This window comes from Nelumbo lutea, chromosome 6 (genome assembly GCF_056320005.1).
Source record: "Nelumbo lutea isolate HS-2025 chromosome 6, American lotus-T2T, whole genome shotgun sequence".
NCBI classification, from domain to species: Eukaryota; Viridiplantae; Streptophyta; class Magnoliopsida; order Proteales; family Nelumbonaceae; genus Nelumbo; species Nelumbo lutea.
In genome coordinates this window covers 61,196,949-61,222,853 of record NC_142689.1, presented here as the reverse complement: position 1 = coordinate 61,222,853, position 25,905 = coordinate 61,196,949, and the positions used below count along the sequence as shown (strand labels likewise).

Sequence of the window (25,905 nt, the reverse complement as noted above, 5' to 3'; positions counted from 1 at the left end):
TTTATTTTATTATCTTCTTATATGTTTATTTTATTTATATATATACATATTTTTATCTTCTTTTATATATATAGATATATATTTTTATTTTTTGATATTTTTAATTTTATTATTATTATTATTATTATTATTATTATTATTATTATTATTATTTAAAATCTTTCACATTTCTCTTTTTTATATTATATTATTTTATTCATTTATTCAATTTTGTTTTTACTACTATTTTTTATAACTTATTCTCCTTATGTCACCAAAATATATCTGAGCCTAGTAAATTAGTTTACCTATTTCACCTTTGTCCAATGTTTTCTTTATTCACTCATTTCATTCACTATTTTTTTTTTATCTTTTCTCTCTTTTTTTATTGGATTAACTTGTTCCACTAGCTGGTTATTTACTCCTAATTCAATATTCTAAAGAAACACCCATTATATATCCTTGACATTAGTCTTTACCCCAATTCCCTCTTTCCTCTTTCTTCATATATATATATATATTATTACAATCCATTTGGCAACAGAACAGCTAGCAAGTTTAGGATCTCTCTTCCAAGGTTTCGAGGGTGTAAGCGTAGCACATTTCTAGATCCAAGTGCATCTATCCTATTTGGCCAAAACTTTCACAAACCATCATGCTTAATGCAACCACCAACTTGCATAATAGAAAAACTATGTATTATATCAAAATAGAGTGTAAAAATGTTGTGGACTGGCCACACCCACAAGATATATGTGTGGTCAAGATTTTGGCCCGTCCACAACCAACCAAATACCATGGCCATGTGGATTGAAATGGGCCATCCATGAGATGATCACAGGACCGAGCACCACCTTATATTGGGCACCAGGGGGCATTTTCATAATTTTTGTGCTATTTTTGGGTAATTTTGGAAAACTTGGGTAAAACTGAGTCTAGGGGGTCAAACAGGGGTTTCTTTGATGGATGGCTAGGATTTTTGGGTCAGAGATCAGAGGGATGAGATGGATCTAACCACAAAGAGGGTTTTTGTGTGTGCGGGCCAGTAAGATTGACCAAAATGGAATATTTTTATATGAGAGGGTAAATTAGGGTATTGTTGGTTGAAATTTGGTAGGGTGGGATTTTTGGACGTTCTGAGTTGATTGGTGGGTCAGATTTGGTCAAATGGTCTTAGATCTAACAGGTTTGGAAAAGGGCTTGATTCAATCAATATGAAGCCTTAAAATTGAATCTTTAGGCGATTAAGGGTCAAATAAGGGTATTTTGGGCTGAAATTTTATTGGATAGGTTTTTGAGAATTCCAAGTTGATTATAGGGTTAGATTGGCCCAATTGGGCTTGGATCGGATAGATCTAAAAAGGTAGTGGTTCTTTTAATCTGGGGCTTTGAAATGAAATCTTAGTGTGATTTTGGGGAAAACAAAGATCTTTTGGCTTGAAATTTTACAGGTGGGTATTTTAGGGTATCTGGGCTTTGGTGGTAATGTTTGATCTAAGGGTAAAAGTGTAGGTGGGTGTTGATCAGGGCCATTGAATTGGTATCAAGCAGATTTAATGGTGGATTCGAGATGTTCTCGGGGCAAAATTTAGATTCTTTGGTTTTTTTTTTGGCGTTTTTGGAGAGATTGGAAGGGCTTGGTCGAGTATTTGGGGTAAATTGGAGGTTTAGGCGGTGGATCGAGTAAAAATCAGGTGTTGATACACACATATACACACACACACACCAACCTTCACCTTTCAATCATGGTAAAGAAAGTTTCCCCTTGAGTTTTTCTTCCCCTTTTTGTCTTTTCGTACCCTATAATGTTTAAACATGTATGAGTAACATAACATTGGCCTTTGGGATTTATAAATCTTGAAATAGCAAAATGAGAATCATTTTCAAATTTAACTGAGGGAATGCTAACGGAGGGATGTCTTTTTGAAACAGATGAAGTTTAGGGGGTTTTTGTCACAAATTGAAGTAGGAGGAGTCTTTGTTACTAACCTCATTGTACAAGGGGTCCTTGTAATTTACCCTAAAAAATTAAGGATAAATTACTAAAACCTCCCTTGAAGTTTCTAACCATTGCTGAATTCTCCCATAAAGTTTGCTAATTGCAATCTCCTCCCTTGAACTTTTTGTCACAATTGCAAGTAGACCCCCTTTGTTAGTTAGATTCCTCTAACAAGAGGCACGGAAATGTCCAAAATACCCATGCAATTGCTATTAAGGTTGGTTTTTATAGAAAAACAATATAAACTTTATGAACAATAAAAAAGGGAGTTTAAAGTAGACCTAACAAACAAGTTGGCCGAACCTAACCCGAAAAAAAATAGAGTAAGGATCTCATATTTAGCTACCTGAATTTTAGAATGACCCAACCCAATCCAACCTGGAAAAAACTGGGTTGGGTTGGGTTGGGTCATGGGTTAGGTCTAATTGGGACTATTTATGTATTCTTAGAAAATTTCACTCTTTAATCTTTACTATTTAGTGTTTACTCTTTGAATTATTAAATGCTCAAGTTTTTTATTATATTTTTGGAAATTTATCCTTTAATGTCGGCATTTTTCTTATATTTTTCTTTATTTTTTAAAATTTCAGTTATTTTTTTTGGATGACCCAAATTGACTTGTGGGTCAACCTTAACCCAAACATTTTGGGTTAGGGTATAGCATTTGTCAGTTGCAACCTGAAATTCAACCTAACCCGAAATCAACAAGAAGTGTCTTGACCCAACCCGAACTCGACCCACCTAACCTAATTGCCAGGTCTAGTTTAAAGTTGTAATTTTACTTTTGAGCAATTGATATGAAGGGCAAATTTGGGAAATAAGCCAATTTTAAAAAAAGAGATTCTAAGTGTTTAGGGTAAATATTGATATGAAGAAAAAATATTTGAAAAATAAACATTTTGATCAAAAGTAATTATAGGAATATTTTGGACATTTTCTTGCCTCTTATTAGAGGATTCTAATAAAGAGTGTCTACTTACAACTATGTTAAGATGTTCATTCAGCAACGATCCTAAGCTTCATGGAGGTCTAATAAATTTAACCAAAAATTAAATATCCTGTTGAGTGTTGACTGTTGCGATCCGAATTCGAGTAGAACCTGATATTAATCCGATGGATAAAGCTTCTATTTGAATCCGAATATAAACGAATTAGATTTGAATTATGAATCTGATTCGATCCGATCCGTTTACAGTTCATGTTCAAGCCCGGTCACCAATTATCCGGTCGGGCCGTTGTTCTACGCCGACCGCATTTATCAAGACCGCATTTTGATAAATGCTTATATCCAAACGCGAAATTTCTCCACGATTGCTCCTTCAACGTAGCAATCCTTTTATTTCTATCTTACAGAAGAGTTGTTCATCTGCGCAGCGCGGCAGCCATGGGAGGGGGCACTGGAAGGACACTCCTGAATCTCTCATTCTCCTCGAATCTTCTATCTCATTCTCTCTTCTCTCCGAGAATAAGACACCCACTTGCCAAAACGTTGCCATCTAGGGTTTTACTGAGGTTTAGGCCTCTTTGCTCGTCCACCACCACCGCCACTACAATTGAACCGGACCAGGTGTTGAAACCCATGAAGCACTCTATCCTTCTTGACAGGCTGAGACTCAGACACCTCAAAGATTCTGCAAAGACTCAACAGAGCAGGGTACCGCCAACTCGTTCTTCTGACAAGGAAGAGAAACCGTCAGAGAAGAGCAGATCTACCAATGTCGTTTCTAGTTTTCATGAACTGGGTTTGGGTGATGAGGTTATGGGTGCTGTCGATGAGCTCGGTATTTCTGTTCCAACTGAGATTCAGTGTCTGGGGATCCCTGCTGTGCTCGAACGGAAAAGTGTGGTATTGGGTTCTCATACAGGGTCTGGAAAGACTCTAGCTTACATGCTGCCCTTAGTTCAAGTAAGCTTAATGCTAAGTTGATAAATTGTCTACTTTGTATTGGTTATTTCTGAAACTTTTTTTTTTTTTTTCAATTAGTTTTCTTCCGTGTGATCTTCAATAAACATTATTTTGATGCGGTCTTCGTGTGAGTTTTGAGAATTTGAACGTAAGCATTCATCATTTCTTTTTTGGAAAGAAAATATATTCTTATGTTAAATAATTTGGATATAATTTCTCTTTCCCACTCTAACTATTACTTCCGCTTTTCTGCTTTCTCAATAGTGTATGCCAAACTTGTGTGGGCTTCTGCCTGCTTAATACCTTATGTTACAGTTGTGCTTGAATTTCTGTTTTCTCGATATTTTCTTCTTTTCTTCGGATTTATGAGAAGAAATGCACTGTTTGTTACATCAGGGGTACGTTGGACATATATCTGTTCATCTGGTTGGATTTGCGAAAGCCTCATTATCGTTCATTGTTTTAATCTTCTATCTATAACCCCATAAGTGCTGCATCATCATTTCTAAAGTTTTCTAGTATGTTTACTTGTATAAAAGAAAGAGTAAAAAAAGTTGATTGATTGATTGGTTAGTTCTAGGATTTTTTTTTTTTAGCTACATAGCTTGGTATTTTCTTACATGTAATTTTTTGTTTTATAGCTACTGAGACAGGATGAAGCATTATATGGCATGCTAATGAAACCAAAACGTCCTAGAGCTGTTGTGCTATGTCCAACAAGAGAGCTATCTGAACAGGTCTTTAACCATTTTCTACAGTAGAATTTACACTCCCTTAAATTATCATAGCTGCATCCTTAATGATTAGCTGCTGAATGCCATTTCAGGTATTCCGTGTGGCCAAATCTATAAGTCATCATGCCCGGTTCAGGTCTACTATGGTGAGTGGTGGTGGCCGTTTAAGACCGCAGGAGGATTCATTGAGTGTTCCTATAGACATGGTTGTTGGGACCCCTGGAAGGGTTCTTCAACATATTGAGGAAGGGAACATCGTTTATGGTGACATCAATTATTTGGTAAGTTGCATTCATTATTCGGTTAGAACTTAGAAGTCTCATGGGTAACTGAGATTGGACATGTCTTTCAATGAACATAGAAATTGCCAAGACATGTTATTAACATACAACATACATCAGCCTACAGAGAAAGAAAAACCTCAGCCTATATTTCTCATTTATCTTGTTATAAGTGGAAAAGTTTCCTGGATGGGTTTCTAGATCACTTACAAGCTTATCAAGATAACATAACTACAACCCTCCCGGGGGGGGGGTATGCAAGTGTTGAAAGTTGATCTTAAGCATGTTTAAGCTAGGGCTGGTCTTGTATCAATGTGGTTAGGGTGCAAGGTGCATCATCCTTAATGCAATAAGGTGTGTTGTACATATTTAATTCTGCCCCCACCCCAAGAAAAAAAAGAAAGAAAACAAAATGTTTTCTTGTCTCATGGGATGCACTAGCTTGTTTCCTGGCCTGATGGGGGTGATCATACAGTAAGTTTCCCAAACTATAGATGGTACAAGGATCTCAACATCTTCTTTCTCTCTTCTTCTCTTTTTTCATTCATAAAAAAAAAAATTCTTTCTTTTTTTTATAAGTAAAAGTATTTGTTGAAACTCAATGAAAGCTGGCATTACAAGCATCCCATGGAGAGGCACGGGGTGTTACCTCTCACACAAAAACTTTAAAAGGATTGAAATAGAAATCAATTACAATTGACCTCAATACAAGCTATCCATATTTACCCCACTGTTTAGCTAGTCCATCTGCCATAGCATTAGCAATTCTCCTATCCCAAGAGATTTTCAAGTTTATATTCCTTGTTAGCCAACTAAACTTTTTCATTTCACCCCTAAAACACTAGATCATAGATTCTGGGTTCCTCAGCCGCCCTATCACCAATTTTGAGTCTCCTTCAATCTCCAAATTTATTAGATCCATCTCGCCTGTTATCTGCACCCCTCATAGCCTCAAGTAACTTTGCCCTAATGGATTCTTACACTCCTACAGGACCAGAAAATAGTTTCTCTGTTTCTTGGATCCCATCCTATCCCTTAGGGGCCTGGATTTCCCTGGCTACTCCCATAAAAGTTTAGTTTCATGTAATCTTCAGTTGAGGGTTCCCAAAAAGTCTTTTCTTTTTCTTTTTTGGAAGAGCTTCTGGTCACCACCTCCCAATTTCTCCCTATATTATCAAAGGATAAAGATGAAAAGGAATCTAGGGTCCTAAGCCAATGTATTACTCTAACCAAAACACAATCTTTTACCGCTTCTTTGGATCTCTCCTTTCTTGCGAAGATTATGTTGTTTCTTTCTTCCCACAATGTCCATATTATCGCTGCTCTAGCACTTCTCCATATAATCCTTTCCCATCTGTTTTTTTTTTTTTGTTGAAAAAGGCAAGGTAAATTTATTAAGATATAAAAGTAGGATACAAAGAGGCCCCACTTAAGAGCCATAGTTAGCCCCGAGGCCCAGATTACATTACAACTCAAGAAGGCTTCTAGATGGCCTCCAAACACCCTGGTTTGGAAACCTTTTACAGATGCATTTCAAGATACCAATTTGCCAAAAGAAATGAAATAAGACTGTCTACTTCTTTTGCCTTGTTTTGGAACAATCTATTGTTTCTCTCCTCCCAGATAGTGCTGATCATTATCACTGCTGCAGGAATTGATCTCCATACACTTTTGGCCAACTTGGATACCCCTATGCAATCCTAGAACCATAGTAAATCCAACACTGTATTTGGCATGACCCAGGATAAACCCACAGAAGATAGGAAGTGAAAGACACTTCCTGTTCGTCTTGGATCTGCATTCCTCTCCTCGCCAGGTTCTTCTTAGTTAGGCATCAAGCCAGGACAGCCACCCAGACTAGAGCATTTACTTTGGTAGGGGTTGTCGAATTCCAGATAGTGGCAGCAGGAAATTCAGGTATGTCTCGTTCTTCCAAGTTTCTGGCAAAGGACCTCACTGAGAATGATCTGTCTGTACTCCAAATCCAGCTCCAACTGTCTTCTTCTAGCAAGTTAACGGCCTGATTGGATAATAGCTCAAACAGCTCTCTGACTTGATTAATTTCCCAATCCTGGAAGTTTCTTCTGAATGAGGGGCTCTAAATGATGGTGTTGTTTGAAACTTCATAGCATCAGCCACCAAAGCTTCCTGATTGTTTGCAAGGAGATACAGCTGGGGGAACATCTCTGCCAATGGCATTTCTGAACACCACTTATCCTTCCAGAAGTTTAAGCGCAGTCCATTTCCCACCTTCAGAATCAGACCCCCACTCAGCAAAGGATATAAGTCCATGATCTTCTTCCAAAGAGAGCACCCTAAGGAATTTACACTAGAGCTGGTTATCCAGTCACCTCTATCAGCATCATATTTAGTTGCAACCAGTTTCCTCCACCAACTTTCCTTCTTTAACCTGAATCTCCAGATCCATTTGTCTAGGGGGCTTTGTTAAATAATTTCAGCTTTCTGATCCCCACTTCTTTTCCTTTTGGCTAACAAACTTGGTCCCAACTGACCAAGTGAATTCTTTTTTCCTCATCCCAACCTTTCCACAAAAAATCTTTTTGGAGTTTTTCAACCCTTTGGGCCACTTTTGTTGGAATAGGGAAAAGAGAGAGAAAAACCACTCCCAAATGTCTGCAGAAAAAGGACAGGATATTAGTAAGTGGTAACAATTTTCTTCATTGGATTTACATAGAGTGCACTGGTTTGGGGATAAGCATAATAAGGGTCTTCTTTTTTGTAACATGTCCATGGTGTTGATCTTCCCGTGGTACACCACAACACCACCCAACAAAAGGCTCCAATTTTATTAGGAACAGGCCAACACCACACTTCCTTAATAGGAAAAGGTTGAGGAGGAGAACAAAAACAGAGAGACTTAAACAGAGTAGTGCAAGAAAAAAGCCCTTCAGATGAGGAACCCAGGTACGTCCATCCGGTTTGGTAGGATCCAAGCAAACAGAATCAAGAAGTTGCAATAGCCCATTCAACTCTATCACAGATCACTTCATCATCCCTCAACCATCTTTGAAACCAAAAATCCCAATTATGATTCAATGGAAGGATAGGAGGGACGATGAAGTCTGAAACACACTTGTTTTTGTACAAAGAAATTGAGTAAAGGGAAGTGAACAAATCTTTTAAGAGTTGAAGAACCAACCAGAAGGTCTTCCTAGAACTTTACAGTCCTCCCCCCCTAGAGCACACATTATACCTGATGAAACTGAGAAACTGGTGAAGAAACCTGTGAATTGCTTTCCACGGTGAAGTAAGAGTAGCCCATTGAGACACTCCTGCATCCCATCCAGAGTTCGTCTTGCCATGAAATTCTAGCTATCACCTCATGCCACAATCTATCCTTCTCCAACGACCACCTCCAAATCCATTTACCTAACAAGGTTAAGTTCTTTTTATTTACATTACCAAATCCCAAGCCTCTCTCCTTTGGATCTCAAGCTACTATTTCCTATCTCACAAAGTGATATTTTTTATCCTCCCCTGGTTCCCATAGGAAATCCTTCATTACCTTCTCAATCTTTCTAGCCTCCTTTTAGGGAATCTTGGACACTGACAAATAATACAAGGGCAGGTTTGCTAGGGTTGATCTAATTGGGGGAATTCTCTCACCCAAAGAAATGTAATTCTTCTTTCACATTGCTAGCCATTTTGCTAATCTTTCTATTATTGGAGACCAGAGTCTACTCTTCTTGGAATTAGCACTTAAAGGAAGGTCCCGGATAGGTCAAAGGCCAACTTGAAATGGAGCACTCAAGCCTTTCTGTGATAGCCTCTAATTCTCTGTCTTCCAAGTTAATCCCCAAGATGTAGCTCTTTTCAAAATTGACTTTGAGATTTGAAGCAGCTTAAAATTTCTTCACCAAGCCTTTAAGGTGCCCAATCATCCTTTGTTTACTCCCCTCACAAAATATTATGATATAATTTGCAAATTGAAGGTGTATGACTACAATATTATTGCCACCAATATTCCAACCCCTAAATCTCCCCCTCCCTGTCTGCCTTGGAAATGAGTCTACCAAAGACATCCACCACTAGACTAAAGTGGAATGGGGATAGGGGGTCTCCCTACCTCAGGCTTCTACTTGCCTGAAAAAAATCCTTGACCACCCCATTGACCAACACGGAATAGTGACATGATTTTAAACACCCCTTTACCCATTTGCACCATCTATCACCAAAACCACAAGTTCTCATCACCTTCAACAAGAAATTCCAATCCACCAAGTCATAATCTTTCTCCAAGTTAAGCTTGCAAACAAAATCCTTACGGTTAGATCTTCTCATTTCTTCCACACACTCATTTGCAATAAGAATTTGGTCAGGTATCTCTCTATCTTGCGAGAAAGCATCTTGAAACTGATTAATTAAGGATAGAATCACTACTTTGAGTCTCAAAGAAACGACCTTGGCAATTATCTTATAAATACTAGTCACCAAACTGATAGACCTGAAATCTTTTGGGTGATTAACATTTGGTTTCTTCAGGATAAGGGCCAAATATTTAGCACTAATCCCTTGACTAATGAAATGCCTTTCTGCAAATTCATAGAACACTTCACACAGTTCTTCCTTCACCACGTGCCAACAATCTTGGTATAAGACCATTGTAAAGCCGTCAGGCCCAAGGGCCTTAGATCTGTTCATAGAAAAGATAGCCTTCCTAATTTCTTCCTCTTCAAAGTTCCTTTCCAACCACCTTGCTACTTCTATATCCAAACTAGGCCAACGAAATCTTCCAAATTCTTTCTCAGATTCAAAGGTTTCCTGAAAATAGTCTTAAAATGATCAATGAACATTCTAGCAATTTTTGATTGACTTGAAACCACATCTCCATTTACTTCCGTCTCCTACCATTAGCTAAAGCATGAAAGTATCTAGTATTTCTGTTACGTTCCTTGATCCACTTATTCATGGACTTTTGTCTCTAGATTATCTCTTCCCTGTACAAGATCACCTCTAATTCTTTTTTCAATCTCCTTCTCAGCACTCTTTCCTCTTCACTTAATCCTCCTTGATTTTCCTTCTCATCTAATTCCTCAATTTGAGTCATTAGATTCAATTTCTGGTTCTCTAGTCTCCCAAAATTCTCACTGTTCCGTTCTTTAATCTTTCTTTCAATCTTCGCAACTTCTTGTGGAATCTCAGGCCTTTCTATTCTACTCTTCTCAACTCTTCATTCCATCAGATGTCCAGATCTCAATTTTTCTCATGAACTCTGGATGGGTGAACCACATATTTTCAAATCTTAAAGGAATAAGGCCAGTCGAGATGGTTTCAAAACCTAATTTAATAGGACAGTTTCTTCTGTGTCCACAGAATTATCCTGATCTATTCATCTTGCAAGTGGTAGCCTGCTGATCTAAGTGCTTAGGTCAATGTTTGGTCACGCAGTATAGCCGTACAGGTTTCAAGGAGTGTCATAGATGTGGTCATGGTGTATTATGTTGTCAAGAGCTTGATGCTCCAGTTTTTTTTTCCCTTTCCAGAGGGGTGGGGGGTTGAAGTTGGAAGAGAAAGAAAAAAGAATGAGCTATACAGTACACATGGAGATGAGATTTGTAGTCTTTGGAATTGAAAGGGGTGGGTGAAACTTCAAAGCTTGAAGAATTGTGGAAGCTTTCTTTTAGTTGGACTGCTCTTTTGGGGTGACTTGATGTGTTTTCTGCTCTGTATAACAGAAGTAGAAGTATAGAGTTAGGTGACTGAATTGTTTTTCATGTTAATTGGTTTGTGATTGTTATGAGTTGGGGGGAGGAGATAATGGTTGGTTATTTTCTCCTTTTGGTGATGTCTTACCACCACTTCTGACTTCTCATACTTTCTCTTTTCCTTTTAATGAAAAATTATTCTTTACTATCTAAAAATATATTTAGTGTGTTCTTAATCCTTTCAGGTGTTGGATGAGGCAGACACCATGTTTGATCGTGGCTTTGGTCCTGACATTCGCAAGTTTCTTAGCCCATTGAAAAACCGCGCATTGAAACCCAATGACCAAGGATTTCAAACTGTCTTGGTTACTGCAACAATGACTAAGGTATGCTGTCTTGAACTTTAATTGAGAAAATACATAGGATGTGGACCTATTTTAGGATGCCAACTTGTTTTTGATTTTCTTATAGCAACTTCATTGCAGATCTATTGGAACACATTTGGTTTAGTTTTATACAGAGCTATGCTTTTGGAATGCATTTCTTAACTTGTTTGTTCTTTTTCTTATCATCAAAGGGGCAAGGGCCTTCATTGAGTTCATTCATACTTGTGTCCATGTCCTGGATCTTAGTAAATGAACAGTTATATCCCCTTTTCCCATCCGCATATCCATGAGTGTATTTGTATCTGGGTGTCTTGGGGGTTTTTTGATAATGGCTGAAGTGGCTGAACTGGATGAGGTACTTTTTTGTCTTTAAGTGAATAGAATAGTTAAATAATAAATCCTCAAGGATATCATAATCAATCTGAATTCATCTTCAACTATTAAGGATCTCATGCCCTCCTTAACTTGTTCACTAAAAGACAGAAATAAGTCATTCAGTTCAGTCACTCAGCTGCTATCAAATGGCCCCTTAGGTTGGAATTTGTAACATAAAACAACTATAATCATCATTTTGATGTTTTCTGATAGTCAATTGTCAGCAGCTGAAATTGTTTCAGTGAGGAAAAGAACACTAGAAGCATTCCTCGACCTCGTACTAACAATGAACTGTTGGGGTGGTTATTCACTTATATACTCTTCCTAAATGAACACTACCAGATGAAACTTTGGCTGGCTTTAATCTGGATATTTATTGTATTTTAGGATATTGATGGGGGTTCTGAGACATTAGCAGCATGGTTGTTGAAGCATTTTATGGTCTGGTAAATTCTGGTGACTCAGTGAGAGCTGAGATCGTGACCCTTCTCCAGTTGTGCATCATGCTTGAGGGTTGGAGAGGATGAGTGGATGAGGGGCTTTCTAGGTTGAACATTCAAGTTCCTGGATTTCTAGATTGAGTAGCTTAATTGCTTGCTAGAGGTGGAGTTTCAAAGTGGGAGCAACTATTGGGAGGAGAGCCCCTTCCTAAGTAGCTATGCATTTTTTCTTTCCTGTGGAGTGGGGTTTTTCTTGTTCATTGGACCCATTTACAGTTTTGGTGGTCATGCCCTTATTTTCCTTTATTAGGGCTTTAGGCCTTTCATCTTTGTGTACTCTCTCTCTCCTCTCAATACACACATATATAAAAACACAGACTCATTTATCGACACACACTCTTTTCTGGGTTAGAGTTCGTGCTTTTATCTAGCTACTTTTGATAGCCCTAGGATCAAGGAATTCCCCTTTCATGGTATCTTTTAATAATGCTCACTTTTCTATTGAAAGAAGGGCTTGTTGGTTATAACAGAATTTTGTGAATATTTTATTTGCGAAGAAGCCTGCATGATATGTGAGCTGCATCTTTTAGGAACCTGCATCTTAGGGGAAGTTTACAACTCCAAGTTCTTATATTAGGCACCATACAAATTAATCTTTGATTAACGAGTTAATAACATTCATGATCCCTATAAAATTTCTTGCTGTAGCCGGTCAGTGAATACTTTGGTAGTCTTTCTGACAGTCCATTTAATGGAGTCGGTTTATACTGGATTTCTGACATTTTTGAGATGTTTCAGGCAGTGCAAAAGTTGATTGATGAGGAATTTGAAGGAATAATCCATTTACGCACTTCAACATTTCAAAAGAAGATTGCATCTGCTCGACATGATTTCATCAAACTTTCAGGTTCTGAAAACAAGTTGGAAGTGTTGCTTCAGGTCTATTCTCTATGTCTTTATATGCTGTTATGTTTGGTTTTTATAATACACACACACACACTATACTATATAACTAATAATGGCTTTATTGGAGACAATACATAATAATCATCTGTACAAAGTTAACAATTGTTGTGTGATCGAAGAATATCATTGAGAGTAGGATGCAATGTCACAGGAAGATTCTCCCTTTCAAGGTTTTCTACATAAAATGATTTTGTATCTATTCATATCCAATGGAATTATTAAAGACTAAATTTTCATTTTAGTTCATGAAACTCCCAATCACTTGTTTCGTCATATATCATTAATCAGTATTGATCTCTCAATTAATACCAAACTTGTAAAACTGAAAACCAAACTATTGAAAAACCGAAATAACCAAAACTGAAATTTTGGTTAAAACCAAATTTCTTTAATATTATATTACATATAAAAATTTGATTTTTCAGTTGACCAAATTTCAAAACCTGAAAACCAAAACCGAAACTGAAATTTTATCACACCAAATTAACCGAACTGTAAAAACTGGAAACCAAAATTCTTGGTTTGATTTTTCGGTTTTAACTGAACAATGCTCACCCCTAATTGCGGGTATATTAGGTATTCTTGATCCTTAAACTCCTACAAGCATGGAATAGAAGTGTTTGGTTGGCCAGCTCTCAGTATTTCCCATGTGAGCCTTAGCCCTATGGATGAGAAAAATAGCTTTCTTTTTAACTGTTCATCTAGTCTTCCCCCAGCCATTCATCTTGATTTATTAATTTCCCCATTGTCCCTTTCCTTCCTACATCCAATCATGGCATAGCCATTTAACAGATTGTTGATGGTGATGAATCAGTGCAATATCTTGGTTACAGCCTACCCAGAAATTCTGTAGACGTCTGTAACATGAAGCTGAGATTGTTGAGGAAAATCTGATTTGTAGGATTTACATTCTGGAGCAAAGTTGGCTGGTTTTCTTTCAAAAGAAACGGGTTTTTGACTAGAAGTGTTGGACATTGCTGATGCCATAGTCTTGATGGCATTATAGTCGATGCTTCTTCTCAGATTGAGTCTGTAGGCTTATAGGGTCATGTCTGTCGGTCTGTGTTCACCTATTTTACCATGTATTTTTTCCTAGCCAACAAATTGGATTTGGGAAAAATACTTAAACCTCCCCTAAGGCTCCATTTGGTTTGTGGGATGGGGATGAGAAAAAGGGAATATTCCAAAAATATTCCCTTTTCTCATATTTGTTTTGAGGGAAAGAGGGGGATGGGATGAGAAAAAGGTGGGATGTGAGATCCAAAAATCGTGGATTCAGGGTCACACCAAAACAATGCGACCCCAGTGGGAAAACTCAAGCAAACTCGAGTTTCTATCTCCTTCCTCCCTCCCACATGCCTTGTCCATTTGACTCCCTTTGAGAAAGCTGTCCCTTTGAGAAAGCTGTTGATTGATGAACGCAATCCTAATCCTCCGTCGTCTTTCTCCTCCCTCCCGCATGCCTTGTCCTCTGTCGACTCTCCTTCCCTCCTTCAAGCTCCGATCGTAGTATATATATAAAAAAAAGAAAAAAAATTAACAAACCGAAAATAAGAAAAAACAGAATAGAGATTGAATCAGGTCCTTACCTAAATATGTCTGGCCTGAATTTAATTGACAGAACTAAAAGATTGGTGTTGTGATAGCTTCGAGCTTCGCTGGTTTCACAGGGCGCTGATAATGATGTCCTCTAACAGCGACCAACTCAGCTGCCACAGATCGGTAATAACAAGCGAGACGTTCGTGGCTGTGATTCTCCTTTCTGCGGTTGATGAGATGTGGCCTGAGACCGAACCATGAAACAGGGGAGATTTCCTCTCGCCTCTGATTGTCTTCTCCAACAACAATGATAGTAGAGACTTGAAGCTAAATGAAAGCCAAGAGAGGAGAGATTTTCAAGGGATGACTGCTACAATCTTCTCTGTACGGGTGAGGCTAATGATGAACGGGATAAGGCTGCAGCTGCTAAGAGTTGCAGCAGCAGCGATCAGGAAATAAAGAACAACAGGGGCGACAGCAATTGGTGGGATCGACAAATGGTTGGAGGGAATGGAAATGATAGGAGAGTGGGAGAAAGATAAAATGTGGAATGAATTGATAGTAATTGAAGGAATAAGGCTGCCGCTGCTAAGCGCTGCAGCGGCAGTGAGAAGGGAGGAAGAAATAGGGACGGAAAATGTGGCAGGAAGTCGGATGAGGGAGGAGAAATAGAAAATAAAAGAAAGAATGGAGGGAGAGAGAGAATGAGAGATCGCTGCCGCCGCTCCTCTGGTTCGAACGGCGAGGAGAAGGAACAGTTGATTCCCTCCATTACTTCGGTCCCCTTTTACACTTTCTCATCCCATCCCATCTTTTCCCATTCCACCCAAATCTTCCCACAAACCAAACGGAGCCTAAGGTTTCCGACAAATGCTAAAACCTCCCCTCTCCTTTCTGAAATGACTAAGACCTCTCTTGTCAGATGTCTTTGCTGTTATGTCTAACAGAAGGGTGAAAAAGAATATTGTTCCCTTGCAGGCAAACCCACCCTTCTAACCTCAAACCACTGGTGAAAAAAACCCCAAGCCACCCTTTCTATTGATGCCATCCCTTCACTTAATGGAAGCCAGTCACCCTGTCATCCCTGTTGACATGTACTTTTCCTTCAAGAGCTCCTCCTCTCTCCTTCCCCTTGTAGAAGCTAGAAGGTCAAAAACCTGGCCTATCGAAAGGACCAAAATATCAGAAGAGGCCATCAAGCACCTGCATTCTTGAATGTACTTTATTGTCTCTATTGAGCTGTCTGTCACCAAGAAGCATCTGACAGCACGATGTCCCCTGCAATTTGCATCAACAGAAGCATTCAATCAAAAGGTAAAAGATAAAGAAAAGGAGACATGATCAAAACCTAACAAAATAAGTTATACAATAAGCCCAGATGAACAAAAAGAAACTCCAAATGGCAAAATTGCCATGACAATGCTGGGTTGAGCAGAGGATGGGTTATAAGTGTTGCCAAGTATTTTGATCACTTGTTTGAAGTAGAATGGAGGAGCTTCTTTGGATTCTACTGAAGGATTGAACTGAATGGTTCTATCATGTGAAGAAGGATCAAGGTAGTAGTTCAATTTGCAGAATGGAAGGACTCTCTTATCTCTCTCAGGTCCTGATTGAGGCTCAGGAGATTGATCTTTCCTCGTCTCAAATCTACTTCTTGTTCATCTAATAGGAAGCTCTCCATATAGCTCAGTGCTAATGTGGTTCCAACAATTTTAAGGCTAGAGTTGCTTTGAAACTGGGAAAACAAGATCATCTAACAGATTCTGCCATGTTTGTGGGTTCCTGCCGAACTTGGATAAGACCTCACAAATACCCACAATTGCAAGCAGTAAACCTTGACATTTTTTTCCTGGATTCATTAAACAAGGTTTGCCCAACAGTTTTGCAGCTTCTTCCTCTGGTAGGGGTTTGAAATTATATGGGAGATTGGGCACCAGACATATTTTTTTGGAAATACTATAAAATTCATTAAACGAAGAAAAGATACAACCTAGACAGGTGTTAAGACAACACCTCCAGATTGGGCACAAGACATTACTTACAGAGTTCATAGATTTTAGCAATAAGACGAGGAACTAATTTTTCTTTTCCTTTCATATCCCAAATTCTGCAAATTATCTTCATAAAGTTTAAAGATCTAGTTGATGTTCTGATGGAAGACCAAAAAAATGGTTTGATGGCAGGGAACACCACTATGAGAAGGGAGCTTTTCTATTCAATCTAGCATGTTTTGAAAACCTGAAGAAAAGTTAAGGGTAGAATTGACTTTTAAATCATCAAAGGGCAAATTTGGATTAATATAAGGCTCACATGATGTCACATGCAAACAGAACATGATGAATGACTAATGAATGACAAATGAAAGTTATCCTTTTATCTCAAAAAAACGACTAACAGAGGGGTGCTATTTGTCTAATCATGTCACCCAACAGGGGAGATCATGGTCATTTCGGAAAACAGAGGGGAGGTTGTAATATTCATCAGAAACCTTAGTGGAGGTTTACATATTTTTCACATTGGATTTCCATGACACGCTAATTATTATTCTAACAGGACCAGTTAGTGAGAGTAGAAGAAAGATAATGTGGTAAGATGACATTAAATTATTTATCAGGGAAAAAAACTTCTACTTCCTTTAATTTGCCGATAAGTAGTTGGTGATAACTGATTAAGTAGTGTTCTGAAAAAATAAGTGCAGAGAATGTGGCTTATCTGATGAGTGCTGATGTGTCATGGCAGGTTCTTGAACCAAGTTTGGCAAAAGGAAACCGAGTGATGGTGTTCTGTAATACGTTGGGTTCTAGTCGTGCTGTGGATCATTTTCTTGGAGAAAATCAAATTTTCACAGTTAATTACCACGGGGAGGTTCCAGCTGAACAAAGGTGAGATGTTTGCTAATACTCTTTAATTGATCTGTTTTTTAATTTTGTGATATTGATATATTGTAGACTGAATCTACATAAACCATTAGTTGAGCCAAGCTGATGGGATTAAGTCATTCCTCTTGCTTCTTCCACAAACATGATGCAAAAATTTTGGAACACCATCATTTGATAGCTCCTACTAAGGAGATGATCCAAGTCAAAATTTCAGATGGTTGTGAACATATGGTGCATAAGCTATTATGGATTCCCCTCATACTTTATGATAAGTTGCAATGTTGCATGCATTTTTGGCCTATGATTTTCCTCTTCTTGGCTAGTTAAGTGGCACTTCCCACTTCTCCGGATATATGATAAAATAGTAGGATGAGTTGTTTCTTCCTCTTCTCTAACCTAGATATAAGTCTCTTGTGACAACAAAGTGGCATGCCAGATGGTGCATCTTATTGATCTGCATTGGTGTTCTATATTGCATCACACATTGTTTCCCTCAGCTGTTGTATCTGTACTCTATAGTTTGTTTTCACAGTTATTTTCACCTTTAGGTGTTTGTCAAATGATCATGATTTCTGTATGAATCTTCCTTGTCAATCAAGATTAGTTCACCATTTCACTGGTTAGTCTAATAAAATAAATAAGGTTCTATTCATGATTTCATGAAAACTTCTTTTAATACATATCTGTCAGCTATTGGGAATTCCTTGCATTTTTTATTGTTCAATAGTCCCTCCAAACTTAGCGATATTGCTGAATTTTATGAACTCTCTGTATTTTCTGGGTCTTATAGCAGGGAAATGGTGTTATTAATGTGGCTTAAAGGAGAACTAACATGATTAAGATATTTAATATTATTTGAAATTTCTGCTTTTATGTTGTATTGATAAAGAAGATCATAAATTTATGCAGCCGTACAATAATCTGACTGTAAAATGTGAGGTGGCAGCAGTTTCTGTTTCAGCATATAAAGTATAAAATTTACCCCCAGATTTTTTTGGTAATAAATAAAAAGAAAAATTATAAATAGAAAAAAAGAGTACATCAAATAGTGATGAGGTATCACTAAAGCTACATAGCCACAAAAGAGAGCAAGAAATAGAAGAGAACACTCAATGGAAAAAGAAAAAGAAAGTACAGAAGTTAATGACATGCGAAACTTTATGCCAATTCCAGAATGTTTCAAAATCCAGAACGAAGGTCTTCTTTTGTGACAAACACTGGGAAAATGACCCCCCAGTCCATTATCCCTTTACTGCATAGTAAGGTGATATGGTCCGTTGCTCAAGCCTTCTCTTGAATCTCTCCTATTTCTTTCTTTACGTAATTCCAAATAGACAGCAAAAGGAATGCAACTCCAAAAAATCTTTGCCTTGACATTTGTACTTACACTTGGCCACTTGGGGAATCTCTCTTCTACCGAACTAGGACACCTCCTGTTAGTCTCCAATATACCAAGGAAGAAACCCTATAAGAACTTTGAGTAGGAGCATTCAACAAATGAATGATAGACATTCTCCTTAGCATTCTCACAAAGATAGCATCTGTTAACTAAGTGAAAACCTCTGTTTTGAAGATGATTTGATGCCAAAATGCTATCTAATGCCACTAACCATGTGAAAGCTTCCACCCTTGGAGGGACAGGGTTTCCTCAAATTCCTCTTAGCTCTGGACTTCCTCCATTAGACCTTGACAAAGTCTTATTAAAAGATTTGACTGAGAACAGACCATTTTGAGACTCTTTCCACCATCTTGAATTCTTCTGTTCCACTTGTGTTTCAGCCGATTGAAGTCTTGCAAGTAGATCCATACACTCTTGAACTTCCCAATCAAAGAGAGATCTGAACTTTGGGCACCACAGCTCTACCTTGAATAATCTCAAAATTCTCCACAACAGAGTTATTTTCATCTCCAACCTATACAACCGAGGACAAAAATCACAAAGCTTTCCAATACCTATCGGATGTCTTCACCTCTCTGGGATCCCACTTGAATCCAATCACCCGTCACCACCCTCCTCCAAAGAGCCTTCCTCTCTAAACCAAATCTCCACAACCTTTACCCAAAAGAGCTTTATTGAACTTCTTCAATCTTCTTATTCCCAGGCCTCCCTCTTTCTTTTCCTTGCAAACCTTGTCCTCTACTTAACTAAGTGAAATTTCTTTTTGATCCCTTTACCTCTAGATTGTCCTTCATCTCATTCAATTTTTATTCCTTAGGGTGGACTGTTGACTGGTGGCACGATGCCTGATGACTGGTGACTGGTCACATGCTGTCTGGCAACCCTGGCAAGATGCTGAATAGAGGACTTGTTAGAAGGGGTAGGCTGAGCTTACTAGGAGGAAGAAGAAGTCAGAATTTCTCCTGTCCATTCATATATGGGCATCGAGAATTCCTTGGCAAAAAACCAACAATACAGCCTTCAGGAGGAACATGGGGCGAAGGAGGAAAGTGAAGGGGAGAAGGAGAGAACATGCTCTTGGGAATGTTTGCTAAGAAAGCTAGAGGTCTAGAATGGACAAAGGAAGGGGAGGCAAAGTTGAAAGTAGGAAGAAAAGGCTTCGATATTGAAGTTAGTGGGGCAGGGGAAGAGAAGAGGAGAACCTTTCTGAAAGCCTGCTTGGTGGGAACAGTGGAAATCTTGTATACGGTGGCCCGGTTGCGGCAGCGGATAGTTAAAAAATGGATAGTGAAGTTTGGAGTAAAGGTTAGGAAACTCTATGACCAAAAATACCTATTCATTTTACCTTCAAAAGATGAGGCGAGTAGGGTATGGAGAACAGGAGCGAGGAACATTGAAGGGTGGTCATGCACCTGGTACCTAGGGATCTTTACACAGAAGGGCAGGGCAAACTCCTTAAGGTGATGAGTATTGGGTAAAAATCTTCAGGCTGCCACTGCAGTTCTGGATTGAGGCAGCAACTGTTACGGACTGCCTAACTCAGGGACTCTTTCGAGGGAGCCTGCCTCCTGAATGAGAGAGAGAGGGAGAGAGATTGTATTCCCAAATTGGTAATCCCCTCCTAGCTTCCTTTCCTTATTTATATACTGCTGTTACAATTCTGTTATACCCGCCTCTCCACTTGTCTGGTTTGTTAGTTAGTTTGTTCTAGTGGTTGGCCGTTTCTTTAAAGGCTGGCGTGGCCTTTTCTTGTACACTTGTATTCCTTTTATTTGTGTCTCAACAGTCCCTCCTCCCTCGAAGGCGACCTTGCCCTCAAGGTCAAGATGTGGAAATCTATTCTGTAAATCCAAGCAAGGTTCTCAAGTTACATCCTCAATTGGGAGACCTGACCATACCACCAATGCCTCTGGTTCGATGTGATTCCCTTTGCGTATCCACCTGAAATCTGTTCCTTAGGTTCTTGGAAGATCACTGAGAACTTCTGAAGTAGCTGCTGTAGTTGTGTGCAGCCTTCTTCGGATCTGCTTCCTTGGGCTAGGATGGGGCCGTTCCTGTGGGAGTCTATCTGCATTAATATGATGTGGGTTGGGTCTGCTGCCTATTTCCTTAGGGAGGCGAGACTAATGGGTCCTGGACCCTTGGACAGCTGCCCTTGAATATGCACCTGAGAGCTGCCCACTTGAAAATCCATGGTGAGACAGGCTCTATCACATATCACTGACCCTAGTTGCCTTAACCATTGGACTCCGAGAACTACATCTGCTTCAGTGATTTCCAGGGGGTGCAGATCTACCTCGAACTCATGTCCTTGTATCTTCATCTTTAATTCTATGCACGTACTGTCGCACACCAGGTTGCTCCCATTAGCTACGTGCACCCGAAAGATTGTACATGGTTGGACCGGAATCCCTAGTTGTCCGACCAATGTTTGGGTAATGGAATTGAGAGTGCTGCCACTGTCTATAAGAACCGACACATGGCACCCTTGTACCAGTCCAGTTAATCTCATAGTTTGAGAAGAAGCAAGACCGATCAAGGCTTACGAGGATACTTCCGGGTATTCCTTTGTCCATTGCCCCCATTCTTGGTTGTCCATTGGCTCTTCAATGTCTGTTGATTGCTTGACACATTCGGTTTCAGGTTGGAGGAAGAAAACTTGAGGGATCTTACAGCGATGGCCCGGTCCGAATTTGTCTCCACATGCATAACAAAGGCCCTTTTCCCGTCGGGCTTGCATCTCGGCCCAGGTTAACCTCTTGGCTGAGTCGGGGCCTGAGCCAGAGTTGGCGTCCCTGCCCGTGATTCATACTCCTGCTCTGGGCTCTGGTTTACCCAAGATACCTGGTTCTGGGTTCGGTATACCTGGTCTGATCGTAGCTCCTAGAGGTCGATTAATCTTTCTTGCCCGATTCAGTTTGTCTTCATGTAGTCGAGCTAATGCTGCTGCTTCAAGAATGGTGGTGGGCGGCTGCATGGCTTTTACCTCCAGCCGCAATTCTTCCCTGAGTCCACCAACAAAATTGCCGACAAGCGTGTTTTCTGGCCAGCGTTGCACACGCATAGCTAATCTTTCGAATGCCATTTGATAATCTTGGATGGAGCCGGTTTGTCGTAGCTTAGTGAGGTTTTCATCATAGTTCTCAAAACCCGAGACTCCAAATTGCATGGTTAAGGCGTCGGTGAAGTCTGCCCATGTGGCTCTTGGGTGCCGTTGCCGGTACCACTGGTACCAGGCAATCGCCTCTCCTTCCAGGTGTGCAGAAGCTAATGGAACACGATCTGGTCTCTGTGTGTCGTGGTAATCGAAGTATCTTTCTGTTTGCAGAAGCCAGGATGTGGGATCTCCCCCTGCGAAGATGGGAAACTCGATTCTTGTTGTTCTTGATCCGCTTTGATGATTGGTATCACTGTTCTCTTCCTGATTCGGCGCAAGTGCTGCCTGTGCCAGTCGTTCAAGCAAGGATGCGAAGCTTATTTTGATTTCTTTGACGTCAGCTGATGTTCTTTGCATTTTTCCTTCCATGTTGTTGACTATGTTCTCCATTGCGGATGACCTTGTGCTTGGCATCTTGGCTCTGATACCAACTTGTTAGGGACTGCCTAACTTAGGGACTCTTTCGAGGGAGCCTACCTCCTGAATGTGAGAGAGAGAGAGAGAGAGAGAGATTGTATTCCCAAATTGATAATCCCCTCCTAGCTTCCTTTCCTTATTTATATACTGCTGTTACAATTCTGTTATACCCGCCTTTCCACTTGTCCAGTTTGTTAGTTAGTTTGTTCTAGTGGTTGGCTGTTAGTTACATTCTTTAAAGGCTGGCGTAGCATTTTCGTGTGCACTTGTATTCCCTTTATTTGTGTCTCAACAGCAACAAATTGGGCCGTTGGGGAGCTGTGTGGAGGACATGTAGGCATGGACAACTCACAAGAAGCAAAAGAAACCGCAGAATGGATCAGAATCAAGGTTCAATGGAATGGTTATCCCCCAGAAACTGCGAACATACTTGAAGGCGGAGAAATGATCGTGGTGACATTATGACCGGAAGTAACCCTTGAATTTCATAGGAAGCCAGAAGACGCAAGAGTCTGTATTGGCAGAAAACAGATTGGTCAAGATGGTTCTCTCGGGCACAAACATTACAGCTGAAGGGAAAATCTATAGAAGGTTGGGCCGGAGGAGGAAATGAGACCAACGCCGAAGAAGATGAGGGTCCTGAGGAGGCGGAGAGGCTGGAACCAATGAAGGCCATAGGGCACGTGGCAGAAGTTGAATCAACAAGAGAGAAATGTGGATAGTTGGGGGTGATCGAGATAACCGGATTGGTCAACCTGAAAAGGTAGGTAGAAGAGTGTTAGACGGAGGTCAGGAGCATAATGAAAATCCTTTTCAAATTTTAAATTTTGAGGGGATATGCGACAAGTAGTTGAATTATGTTGTAGAAAACTGGAAGAGAGATGGGGCGATCCTGACCGTTGGAGAGGGGGAAGCAAAGTCAGACACTGACACCCGAGAAGGCGCTCCAGATCTCTCAGGAGTGATCTGACGGATGAGTCTTTCAGGGCCATTCAATGTGGAGATTAGGTGGCTTGCACTGGACGCTCAGGGGAAGGGGAGACTTTCAATTCTTCTATTAAAAGCCCAAGCCCAAGCCCGCAACCACATGTCGAGTGGACCCATACACTTATGGGTAAGCAAGCGACCCAGCTGAGTGAGAAAACTCTTACTGATCAAATTGAAACCAGGGCAGCAAATGTTGAGGGAGAAATGGGGGAGGGATGCAGGGATCAAACTGGTACAGGAGGAAAACAGGGAGCTGGTGGGGGATGCCAAGCCATGAGTAGAGGTGTAAATCGGGCTATGCCACCCACGGCCCGGCATGGCCCGACACGATTTTCAGCTGGCTCAGCCTGGCACGATGGTTCACGGGCCGTGCCGGGCACGGGGTAAATAAACCAACAGCACAAGGTGGGGTATAGGGCTGATGTGGATGAAATGATTGCATGCACGACCAACCCAGAGGGTTGTTTGCTTGTGATGCAAAGTTTGCATTGGGCAGATCATCAACCTACTTCACAGAAGTAGCTTGGGTTATGTAGGGAAACCTTCTATATGACCTGACTAGCCAAAAATTCCTTGTGATATAATTGGTTGGAGGGGTTTAATGAGTTAGCAAGTTTGTTGTTAGGGACCATTCCCCTGTAAGTTCTCTCCAAGATTTCATCTAGCTTTTGTTATTGGGTGAAACACATTGTTTGGGATCTGTACCTGAGCTGTTTACCTCTACAGTAATGGTTCCAAATGTTTTAGATTCCTTGTTATACAGAAAGAATGCTTACATGCTGCATGCAGTATCCCCCTTATGAAGGATAGTGGTAAGATGCAATATCATTAGTTTGAGCTTGACTATTACTTTGTTTCTTTGACAGTTCCAAATGTGACTTGTAACCATCAACATCATTCCCTTTGAAGAAAAGTTATGCACAATGTTTCCGTGTTTAGAGTAGTTTGCATTACTTTTATCCTCACTTGCAATATTCTGTTTTCAGGGTTGAAAACCTGAAGAAATTTAAGAGTGAAGATGGAGACTGTCCCACATTGGTTTGCACAGATTTAGCTGCACGTGGACTGGACTTGGATGTGGATCATGTCATCATGTTTGATTTTCCATTGAACTCTGTAAAAATCATCTTTCTGGTTACTTTGTTTGGTGTTGTTGCCATTTTTAAATTTCTTGTGGCTCCTTTAGAAACATTATGCCCTAATTTCTTTATATCACATTTCAGATTGACTACCTCCATCGCACTGGAAGAACTGCTCGTATGGGAGCAAAAGGTACATTACAATCATTGTTTTTCTTGTATAAACGTTTGAAACCACCATATTCAACCATATAAAATGACTCCTAACTATCGGAGAAGTAACATGTGTGGGAGTTGTTGGACAGTTATTTTCCTGTCTTCAAAAGAAAAAAAAAAATTCAGTGATGATTAAACTTTAAAGTGATTTATACTGTTTGTTGAATCAATTTATATTGCCGGTTTAGTTTAAATGTGATTATGGGTTTTAACCTCCAGTTAGGTCTGAGTAGTCACCACTCATCTTAGACTACCAGCAACAGTTGAAATTGTGAAAATTATCTGAATTTGAAGCTCCTACTCATGCTGTACAGGCAAAGTGACAAGTCTGGTTGCAAAGAAGGACTTAATTTTAGCATCACGAATCGAGGAAGCCATAAGGAAGAATGAAAGCTTGGAGTCTCTTACTACGGATAATGTCAGGAGGGACATTGTAAATGCTCGAATTAATCAGCAGAAGGGCAAGAATATGGCAAATGCTTCAAATCACAAAAACAAGACTACCCCAGCATCAAAATCCTCTAAAATCCGTGGGAAGGCCTCTTCCATCCAGACAGCAGGAAGGAAAACCGCAGGAGCCAAAACTGGAAAAACATCTAGACAGCTTAAAATTGGCAAGACAGTAGCTCAGGCCTCTAAGCAATCGAAGTCTTCCCCTGCTAAACAAATGGGAGGCAGAAAATCTGGTTCCGTGAAACCTATGGGAACAAAGATCAGAGTTGTTGGGTTTAGAGGGCGGAGTTCATCATCTACCCAGAAAGGATCCTTAAGGTCCAGTTGATAAAGAGTGCAATTTTTGGACGAACTTTTTTTACCTGGCCGCATGCAAATTATTTATTCTCCGTCTCATGAAAATTTGAGCAATATCAAATAAATGTTCATTTTGTTATTTGTTCACAAGATCAACTTTCCCATGTTGAATGTTGACTGAAATGAGCTGAGGTATTCCATTGCAATCTTGTGCAATCTCGTATAAGACTGCGGATCTGGGTTGCACTGGGTAAGGGTCCGTTTGCTTTGCAGTTGGAATTAGAATCAAAATCCCATGAAATCGGAATAAACGGGATTTCAATCTTAAGGGTGAGAGAGGGAAAGAATGCCATTTCAGCAAGAATGGGATTAGAATTTCGATTCTGTCCAATCATACAATTGGATCCAATTCCCATGAACCAAACGGGTCCTGAGATGTTTCCCATCCTCCACCCTTCTGGATTCGGGCAGTTCGACAGTAGTATTAGACCTGGCAATTGGGTTGGGTGGGTTGGGTTCGGGTTGGGTCAAGACACTTCGGGTTGAATTTTGGGTTGGGTTATTAAATGCTAGACTCTAACCCTAATTTTTTTTTTTGTTTTTTTTTCTCATTAAATGTTATTTTTGTTTTGTTAAACTCCTCATCTCTATCTCTATTGCATTTTACCTCTTGCAATTTGGTCATGCTTTGGCTTTGAAAACATTGAAGGTTTCAACTATTAAAAAAAACCATTTTAGAAGTTTTAAACT

The 25,905-nt window shown here is 39.7% G+C and overlaps 1 protein-coding gene across 1 annotated transcript; it reads left to right on the top strand.

The window, feature by feature from the left end:
* The first annotated feature begins 3,156 nt into the window (after window positions 1–3,156).
* Window positions 3,157–25,361, top strand: RH39. The gene is made up of 9 exons (XM_088950916.1): window positions 3,157–3,884; window positions 4,526–4,621; window positions 4,711–4,899; window positions 10,811–10,951; window positions 12,565–12,705; window positions 17,011–17,153; window positions 24,097–24,226; window positions 24,334–24,382; window positions 24,720–25,361. The coding sequence occupies exons 1-9, from the start codon at window positions 3,177–3,179 to the stop codon at window positions 25,184–25,186; spliced, it is 2,064 nt and encodes a 687-aa protein (XP_088807042.1). The 5' UTR covers window positions 3,157–3,176; the 3' UTR covers window positions 25,187–25,361.
* Window positions 25,362–25,905: the final 544 nt, after the last annotated feature.